This window comes from Ascaphus truei, chromosome 6 (assembly GCF_040206685.1).
Source record: "Ascaphus truei isolate aAscTru1 chromosome 6, aAscTru1.hap1, whole genome shotgun sequence".
Lineage (NCBI taxonomy): Eukaryota > Metazoa > Chordata > Amphibia > Anura > Ascaphidae > Ascaphus > Ascaphus truei.
Window position 1 is genome coordinate 33774488 of NC_134488.1, and position 10548 is coordinate 33785035.

General features: G+C 51.4%; 1 protein-coding gene across 1 annotated transcript; it reads left to right on the forward strand.

Moving 5' to 3' along the window:
• The first annotated feature begins 550 nt into the window (after nucleotides 1-550).
• Nucleotides 551-3002, forward strand: LOC142496873 (ribosomal protein S6 kinase 2 alpha-like). Its single transcript, XM_075603923.1, has 2 exons — nucleotides 551-685; nucleotides 1308-3002. The coding sequence occupies exons 1-2, from the start codon at nucleotides 563-565 to the stop codon at nucleotides 1428-1430; spliced, it is 246 nt and encodes an 81-aa protein (XP_075460038.1). The 5' UTR covers nucleotides 551-562; the 3' UTR covers nucleotides 1431-3002.
• Nucleotides 3003-10548: the final 7546 nt, after the last annotated feature.

The window sequence follows — 10548 nt, forward strand, 5'->3', positions numbered from 1 at the left end:
GAGTGAGTGTACGCCATGCTGGCAGGGTGAGTGAGTGTACGCCATGCTGGCAGGGTGAGTGAGTGTATATAGAACTCACAGGCTGTATCTATATAGAGTTTGTATATACATTTTATAGAGATATAAATCTGCCTCATACACTGATGTTGTTTCAGTTACACCCCCTTTGCTAACGGCCCTGAGGACACCCGGAGGAGATTCTGACTCGAATTGGGGGAGGAAAGTTTACACTGAAAGAGGAAACTGGAACACGGTGTCTGACTCTGCAAAGGTGTGGGGCCGAGGGGGGAGGTGTGGGGCCGAGGGGGGAGGTGTGGGGCCGAGGGGGGAGGTGTGGGGCCGAGGGGGGATGGGGAGGGTTGGGTGCAGCGCCCTCTGCGATAAACGATGGTACATGGTGAGAGCCTGGGAGAGCGGGTAGAACTGTGCCGCTATCTTGGCGGATAAACGATCATAAAGCTGGGTGTCCGTGCTCCGTCGTGGGGGTGTGAACCGAAATCTGTGTGGCACCTCACGTGATAGAGAGCCGTTTCTGTCCCCTCCCAGGACCTGGTCACCCGTTATGCTGCATGTGGACCCGCATCGACGTCTTACTGCCCGTCAGGTTCTGCAGCACGAGTGGATCACAAAGAGAGACGCTTTACCGCAGAGCCAGCTAAACCGACAGGACGCACAGACGGTCAAGGTACGACCCCCCAACCCCCAAAGTGTTTGAGGAGGGGGTCGCAGTCATTACCTAGCCGTTCCAACAGCCTATACACTACATGCATCCCATGGTGCCTCACCCCAGCGACCTGCCTCGCCTGCTCCCCCTCATCCCCCCCCCCAGCGACCTGCCTCCCCTGCTCCCCCCCAGCGACCTGCCTTGCCTGCTCTCCTTCATCCCCCCCCCAGCGACCTGCTTCGCCTGCTCCCCCTCATCTCCCCCCCCCCAGCGACCTGCCTCGTCTGCTCCCCCTCATCCCCCCCTGCGACCTGCCCCGCCTGCTCCCCCTCATCCCCCCCCCCCCCAGCAACCTGCCCCGCCTGCTCCCCTCATCCCCCCAGCGACCTGCTTCACCCATAATCCCCCCCCCCAGCGACCTGCCTCGCCTGCTCCCCCTCATCCCCCCCTGCGACCTGCCTCGCCTGCTCCCCCTCATCCCCCCCAGCAACCTGCCCCGCCTGCTCCCCCTCATCCCCCCCTGCGACCTGCTTCACCCATAATCCCCCCCAGCGACCTGCCTCGCCCACAATCCCCCCCCCCCCCAGCGTGCGCCGTCTGTACTCCTTTCCCCTAACCCATGCTGTCTGCTTTCCTTCCATAGGGGGCCATGGCAGCCACGTACTCTGCCTTAAACAGCTCCAAGCCCACCCCTCGGCTGAAACCCATAGAGTCGTCCATCCTGGCACAGCGGCGGGTCAAGAAACTGCCTTCCACCACTCTTTAGCAGGGGCCCTGCCCAGGGGGAGGCAGGAGGGGGGCTCCTCCCTCCACACACACAGCGCGGTGGGCTCGGCTGTACGCGCACAGTGACTGTTGGCGGGACCCTGCAGCGGCCGGCGTGGCATTTCGTCCCCTTGCTGTCACTGCTCTCCCCAGTGTGGCACTCCCCAACCGCCTCCCAACCCCCCAATGTGACTGCCCCAACACACAAGGCCGTGTCCCACAGGGACCCTCGACAGCAACAGTCTGACAGCGGGCACACACTGCCCCATGGCACCTGAGCGTGCCAGGGCCTAACCTGCGGGAGGGGGGCGGCGCGTGTAGATTGGGTAATAAGAGGGGTCACTGTATGCGTTCACGGAAAAACCATGTGAAATGAAAAACTCAAATGTTTCCGGAGGACTGTCACACTTAACCCTTTCACTGTCAGAAGATTTGTCAGCAAAAGGGTTAACAAGAACTGAGAGGGGTCACTGGTTGCCCACTCAAACTCCTGTGAGTCTTCACACTCACACTCGCCTATGACCAATGGTATCTCAGGGCTGTCTGTCTCTCTGGCTTTTCACTAGAGACAGGAGGGGACACGTCTCCACTTCCTGACTTTAACCCCCCCCCCCTTCAACGATACCTTTCACTGTATATGCGTCTCACTATCAGATTTTATTCTTTGTTGTACATCTGTCTTACTTTTGCTTTGTTATATATACACACAATCGCTCTTCCGTACTCATACCTCTCAATTTGCTCACGTACACGCATTCACATTCGTACACACATTCTCTCGCTCTCACACACACCATCTCATGCACAATCTCTCTCACTTAGACTCGCGCACACACATTCTCTCGCTCTCACACACACCATCTCATGCACAATCTCTCTCACTTAGACTCGCGCACACACATTCTCTCGCTCTGACACACACACCATCTCATGCACAATCTCTCTCACTTAGACTCGCGCACACACATTCTCTCGCTCTCACACACACCATCTCATGCACAATCTCTCTCACTTAGACTCGCGCACACAGATTCTCTCGCTCTCACACATACCATCTCATGCACAATCTCTCTCACTTAGACTCGCGCACACACATTCTCTCGCTCTCACACACACCATCTCATGCACAATCTCTCTCACTTAGACTCGCGCACACACATTCTCTCGCTCTCACACACACCATCTCATGCACAATCTCTCTCACTTAGACTCGCGCACACAGATTCTCTCGCTCTCACACATACCATCTCATGCACAATCTCTCTCACTTAGACTCGCGCACACACATTCTCTCGCTCTGACACACACACTCACTCCCGCCGTCTCCCTAAAGCAGATGATTAATTTGTTGTACCTTTCCAACACAGGAGGGCTGGCCTGCCTCAGGGGACAGGGATCCCTTACTGTGAGTAACGCCGGTCAGTGTATCCGCGCCGGAAGCCTCGCACACGGGGTCACACGGGGGCAGCTGTGCCTCAGAAGAAGGGACCCTTTGTGCGAGGTGCCTTAAGGTGCCATATTCACTCCAGTTTCAGTATCTCACTTGAATACGAATAAAACAATTGGTTTACAAGATGTGGTTTGTTTTCTAAGCTGAGCACCCTCCCTCCCAGGTATCAGCAGGCACCTGTTTGGATGATATAACGCTTTTATAACGCTTTTATGCTTGTAGGATAAGGAGGGGAGTAGTGGTTACAGGGAGCAGACATTCAGCACTGAAATACAGTATAACATCCTTTGGATGAGCACAATGGCTCTGGTACTGGGATTCAGGCCGCGGTTAAATCCCCTTTAAAGAGTAAAATTCTGGGCATTATTGAAAACCCTGCTCTCTGATTGGTTGAAATTCCAGGCATTATCCACAGTAATGCCCTGAACTTCAGCAGCTTGCAAAATGCCGTTTTCAATCTGTTTATTTCCAGCCAATCAGCTTTCAGAACAGCTGAGACAGGGCGGCAGGGGATTGGTTTGAATTAAGTAAAAGCTCTGAGACAGGGCAGGGGATTGGTTTGAATTAAGTAAAAGCTCTGAGACAGGGCAGGGGATTGGTCAAAAAGTATCAGCCACGGGTTGACTCCTCCCCCTCCCGAGCTGACAGATTTTCTGAGCAGATTCAGTTGAATTGGGGGGGGGGGGGAAGAGTAGAGGATTTGTGTGTATGGGGGGGGGGGGGGGGGCGGGGTGTAGAGGTGCGGTGTTGTGTGTAGAGCTGGGGGGGAGTCTGCAAAGTTTAGTAAGTGGCTGCATTTTTTATTGTGGCCGCAGTGTGTGTTGTGCTGTTGTATGTGTAGCAGCAGTTTGTGTGAGTGTAGAGCTGGTGTGTGTGTGTGTGTGTGTGTGTGTGTGTGTGTGTGTGTGTGTGTGTGTGTGTGTGTGTGTGTGTGTGTGTGTGTGTGTGTGTGTGTGTGTGTGTGTGTGTGTGTGTGTGTGTGTGTAAAGCTGCTGTGTGTGTAGAGGTGCTGTGTAGTGAGTGTAGAGGAGGTGCTGTGTGTCTAGAGCTCCAGTGTGTGTGTGTGTGTCTGTAGCAGTAGTTTGTGTGTGTGTGTGTGTGTGTGTGTGTGTGTGTGTGTGTACACAGAGGGGGCAGCAGTGTGTGGATATAGATATCTGCAATGTAAGGCTAAGGCTAAGGCCCCGCTCCCAGAGTCAGCGCACCTGCGCTGCTGACAGGCGGTGCGCTGAGATACACAGACCGCGATCTGCGGTCTGTAGGGAGCGGGAGCCGGAGCTGGAGGTGGGCGGGAGGTGGGAGGTTTGATCGGGAGGTGGGAGGTTTGATCGGGAGGTGGGCGGGAGATGGGAGGTTTGACAGGGAGGGGGGGGCGTGGCTTGAGCGGAGGGACCCGCTACTCTCCCCCCCCCCTCCCTCCACGGACTCGGGCTGGAGCTGGAAGGTAAGTTTAAACACACACACGCAGGCACTCATTCATACACGCGCACACACACACACAGGCAGGCACTCACGCACTCATACACACACACACGCGCGCACACACAGGCAGGCACTCACGCACTCATACACACACACACACACACAGACAGAGGCAGGCACTCGGGCACACACACACACAGACAGAGGCAGGCACTCGGGCACACACACACACAGACAGGCACTCACGCACTCAGACACATACACACACAGACAGGCAGGCACTCGGGCACACACACACACAGACAGGCACTCACGCACTCAGACACATACACACACAGACAGGCACGCACTCAGACACACACACAGAGAAAGGCACTCACCTGCTTTCACTCCACACTCCTCCCCGCTCCCCGAAGCCTCTCCTCCTCCCGCAGCCTCCCCTCCCCATTGGCTCACAGCCACACACGTCACGCGTCAAAGCTAGAAAACACCATTCTCTGGTGTCTCCAGCGGCTGACGCGCTACAGCGTGTAGTGCTCTGTGCCGCCAGTGGGGACCGGGACCGGCTCGCGAGGATTCCCCTGCTGGTGGGGAACTCGCGACCCGCCGCCCGCGCCAACGAGCGCAGCGGGACCGAGGCCTAAGGCCCCGCTCCCAGAGTCGGCGCTCCCGCACTGCAGACAGGCGGGGCGCTGACAGACACAGACCGCGATATGCGGTCTGTAGGGAGCGGGAGGTGGGCGGGAGGAGGAGGCTTGAGCGGGAGGGGGGCGTGGCTTGAGCGGAGGGACCCACTACTTTCCCCCCCTCCCTCCACGGCTCGGGCTGCTGATTGAAGGTAAGTAAACACACACACAGACAGAGGCAGGCACACACATACACACACAGACAGGCACTTACGCACACACAGACGCACTCACGCACACACATACACACACACAGACAGGCACTCACGCTGCTTACCCCCCACACTCCTCCCCGCTCCCCGAAGCCTCCCCCCCCTCCCTTAGCCTCCCCTCCCCATTGGCTCACAGCCACACCACGTGACGCGTCAACGCTAGGGATCACCATTCTCTTGTATCCCGTAGCGGCTGACGCGCCACAGCGTGTAGTGCTCTGTGCAGCCAGGGGGGACCGGCTCCGCAGGATTCCCCTGCTGGTGGGGAACTCGCGTGTGGCCGCCCGCGCAGCCAGGCGCAGCGGGACCGAGGCCTAAGAGTATGTAGAGGTGGTTTCATGTATTTACCATTTTATTTTAATAAAAAAATCTATTTAACTATACAAAAGTGTCTATTATTTATGAAATAAGCCTACATTTAGCCTATAATAGTAATAATCCCCTCAGAACAGGGCATTACTGGCCAATAATGCCCTGTTCTTCAGGGATTATTACTTAAATAAGTGCAACAAACATATACCCACCCACAAGCCGGGAAGCGTAATCCCTGACCTAGCAGAGGTGACTGTCGAAGTGGGATTTTGGGAGATTTACAGAGACCATAGGGGAAGGATTAAGTGCAGTGGATGGCAGTGCCTGGCCTTGATGGTGAATAAGTGCCTTGGTGTATGGTGAGCAGTGGCTATGAGTCCAGGCTATTGAACTTCTTTATTTGGGTGTTTAATAACGAGTGTGTGGGAGAGAGTACTGAGGGAGAGAGTGTGTGGGAGAGAGTACTGAGGGAGAGAGTACTGAGGGAGAGAGTACTGAGGGAGAGAGTACTGAGGGAGAGAGTACTGAGGGAGAGAGTGTGTGGGAGAGAGTACTGCGGGAGAGAGTGTGTGGGAGAGTACTGCGGGAGAGAGTGTGGGAGAGAGTACTGAGGAGAGAGTGTGTGTGGGAGAGAGTGTGTGGGAGAGAGTGTGTGGGAGAGAGTGTGTGGGAGAGAGTACTGAGGGAGAGTGTGGGAGAGAGTACTGAGGGAGAGAGTGTGGGAGAGAGTACTGAGGGAGAGAGTGTGTGGGAGAGAGTACTGAGGGAGAGTGTGTGGGAGAGAGTACTGAGGGAGTTCCCCAGATAGAGAGGGTGGTAGTGTGAGAACAGCGAATGTGGCAGGGGTATACAGGAGACGGGGTATACAGGAGACGAACAAGGGCATGGGTTGAAATGAGCTGTGTAGGGCAGAGCCTTGAAGGTGAGCAAGACATCAGACATAGAGATAAAGTGTAGCGCCCCCCAATGGCGACCATCACTGCCATTAGGATAAGCATATAAACTGTATATCTATACATGTCCAGGAGGTGGTGCTGTTGTCACACACTTGTCCCTGCTTACTGTCCTTTGGTTGAAAGCCTTTGTCCTCCCGCAGAGCAATTGTGATATCCTTCCCCTCAATTTCCCTGTGTCCCATCACTGATCTCATTTATTGCTGCAGACGTGCCCATAGTTTTATATGGACCGTTATATGGGGAAAGGGGGGGGGGGGGGGTATTTTTATTTTTTTATTTAAGAGATCCACAATAAAACAGCATATTACTGCTAATAAATAAAAATTAGGGTGGGAACAGATTCTGGCTGAGAGGTGCAACTTTTTATTTGAAGTGGAATTATTTATTGTAATCTAGATAAAAAGAATTAACACTTTCTTGGGCACCTTTTGTTTTTTTTCTCCTTGCGAAACCACCACGGTATATTCTGTCCTTGGTTGGTTGTTATGCTTTTACATTGGGTCCATCCTTGTGCCCACAGATCGTGTTTAGTTGTCAATATGTCAAATTGTGTGTTTTGAGCTGGCTAAATGTCCCAGTGATCTGGTACCGCTGAATATCAGGTGCATCTTCTCTCTCCATCTGCTGGGTACAGAAAGGATGACTTTCTCCAGAACAATAGGATTCCGTGTAATGAAATATTACATTTTGTTCATTTTTTTTTTTAAACCCATCACTGGAATTTACAAGATATAAACTTAGAAAAGCACTTGATATATTTATTTTCCAAGTGGTAACAGCGCTAATCTAATGGGTACTGGAACAAAGACCATTGCCTTTATCCATTCACTGCAAGAGGGGCCTGCAATTCATTGCTCTGTCTGCGCCTACACACACTTATTACATTTGCATGTCCTCATACATATTAACATCCCCTCCCCCAGCTGTCAGGATGCAGTGTATATAAATGTATATTGCAGGGAGAAGTGTGTATAGTGGTTTTTAACTTTTGTTTTTTGTTTAAGGAATCCTATAATTACAGTGTGAGATTCTGCAGAACCCCAACCCTCTCTAATAGCGCGTCTGAGATCTCATGCATTGTAAGGAACCCCAACCCTCTCTAATAGCGCGTGTGAGATCAGATGCATTGTAAGGAACCCCAACCCGCTCTAATAGCACATCTGAGATCAGATGCATTGTAAGGAACCCCAACCCGCTCTAATAGCGCATCTGAGATCAGATGCATTGTAAGGAACCCCGACCCTCTCTAATAGCGCGTGTGAGATCAGATGCATTGTAAGGAACCCCGACCCTCTCTAATAGCGCGTGTGAGATCAGATGCATTGTAAGGAACCCCAACCCTCTCTATTAGCGCGTCTGAGATCAGATACATTGTAAGGAACCCCAACCCTCTCTATTAGCGCGTGTGAGATCAGATGCATTGTAAATTCTCCTGTATTAAAATGGACCTGAAAATTGCAGAAAAACCTTTAGGGGTGTCCTAGGAACCCCTGTTGACAAAGACTGGTGTGATATATTGCAGGGATTAGTGTATATAAATGTGTATTGCATGGGGCAGTGTATATAGCTGTATATTCCAGGGAGCGGTGTATATAGATTTATACGGCAGGAAGCAGTATTTATGCTATAGGTGTATATTGCAGGGTGTAGTGTATATTACAAGGAGCAGTGTATATAGCTGTATATCGCAGGGTGCAGTGGATATAGATGTATATTGTAGGGAGCAGTTTATATTGCAGGGTGCAGTGTAGATACTGTATTATTTATTTATAAAATGTTTTACCAGGAAGTAATACATTGAGAGTTACCTCTCGTTTTCAAGTATGTCCTGGGCACAGAGTAATGATGACAAATACATGTTTACAAATACATAAGTGAACAGGGTATACATTATATACAAGGCATTGCATGCACAGTAAGAGATAATATATATTATAGGCGTACATACTTGAAAACGAGAGGTAACTCTCAATGTATTACTTCCTGGTAAAATATTTTATAAATAAAATATAATATGTAACAGTTACAGATCAGATTAAAATGTGAGACAGCTTTGGTTTTGAAAGAACTTAGACTGGTGGCGGCTGTGAGAGTCTCTGGTAGATTGTTCCAGTTTTGGGATGCACGGTAAGAGAAGGAGGAACGGCCGGATACTTTGTTGAACCTTGGGACCATGAACAGTCTTTTGGAGTCAGATCTCAGAGGATAAGTGATGCATGTGGTAGGGGTGAGGAGCTTGTTCAGATAGACGGGTAACTTGCGCAGAAGTATTTGAAGACAGGAAAGATGAACTTTGCGCCTAGACTCGAGTGATGACCAATCTAGTTCTTTGAGCATTTTGCGGTGATGTGTGTTGTAGTTGCATCGGAGGACAAAACAGCATATTGAGTTGTAGAGGGTGTCAAGTTTGCTAAGGTGGGTTTGGGGTGCTGAGCCATATACTATGTCCCCATAGTCAATAATTGGCATTAGCATCTGCTGGGCGATACGCTTTCTGACCAGCAGATTTAGGCTACGCTTATAGTGACGGTGACGTCAGGCTGCGGTCGCTGGAAAAATCAAATTGAGAGGACTTCCAGCTATCGCAACCAAGCCGTCGCGTCGCGCTTACTATAAGCGCACGGGACCGCGGCAATGCATTTGTTGTAATGCGATGCCACTTTCGCCGGCACTAAGCGCAGCCTAAGAGAGGATTTGTTCCTGTAAAGTACACCTAGTTTGGCATAGGTTTTGGATGTCAGGGTATCAATGTGCATCCTAAATGTTAAGTGGGAGTCAAACCGTATGTCCAGGTATTTAAAATTGGTAACAGGAGCTAGGGTGGTAGGTAGGTGTACAGTGCAGGGTGCGGTGTAGATACTGTAGGTGTACAGTGCAGGGTGCGGTGTAGATACTGTAGGTGTACAGTGCAGGGTGCAGTGTAGATACTGTAGGTGTACAGTGCAGGGTGCGGTGTAGATACTGTAGGTGTATAGTGCAGGGTGCAGTGTAGATACTGTAGGTGTACAGTGCAGGGTGCAGTGTAGATACTGTAGGTGTATAGTGCAGGGTGCGGTGTAGATACTGTAGGTGTATAGTGTATAGTGCAGGGTGCAGTGTAGATACTGTAGGTGTAGGGTGCAGTGTAGATACTGTAGGTGTATAGTGCAGGGTGCAGTGTAGATACTGTAGGTGTACAGTGCAGGGTGCGGTGTAGATACTGTAGGTGTACAGTGCAGGGTGCAGTGTAGATACTGTAGGTGTATAGTGCAGGGTGCGGTGTAGATACTGTAGGTGTATAGTGTATAGTGCAGGGTGCAGTGTAGATACTGTAGGTGTAGGGTGCAGTGTAGATACTGTAGGTGTATAGTGCAGGGTGCAGTGTAGATACTGTAGGTGTACAGTGCAGGGTGCGGTGTAGATACTTTAGGTGTACAGTGCAGGGTGCAGTGTAGATACTGTAGGTGTACAGTGCAGGGTGCAGTGTAGATACTGTAGGTGTATAGTGCAGGGTGCAGTGTAGATACTGTAGGTGTATAGTGTAGGGTGCAGTGTAGATACTGTAGGTGTATAGTGCAGGGTGCAGTGTAGATACTGTAGGTGTATAGTGCAGGGTGCAGTGTAGGTGTACAGTGCAGGGTGCAGTGTAGATACTGTAGGTGTACAGTGCAGGGTGCAGTGTAGATACTGTAGGTGTACAGTGCAGGGTGCGGTGTAGATACTGTAGGTGTACAGTGCAGGGTGCGGTGTAGATACTGTAGGTGTACAGTGCAGGGTGCGGTGTAGATACTGTAGGTGTACAGTGCAGGGTGCGGTGTAGATACTGTAGGTGTATAGTGCAGGGTGCAGTGTAGATACTGTAGGTGTATAGTGTAGGGTGCAGTGTAGATACTGTAGGTGTATAGTGTAGGGTGCAGTGTAGATACTGTAGGTGTATAGTGCAGGGTGCAGTGTAGATACTGTAGGTGTATAGTGCAGGGTGCAGTGTAGGTGTATAGTGTAGGGTGCAGTGTAGATACTGTAGGTGTATAGTGCAGGGTGCAGTGTAGATACTGTAGGTGTACAGTGCAGGGTGCAGTGTAGATACTGTAGGTGTACGGTG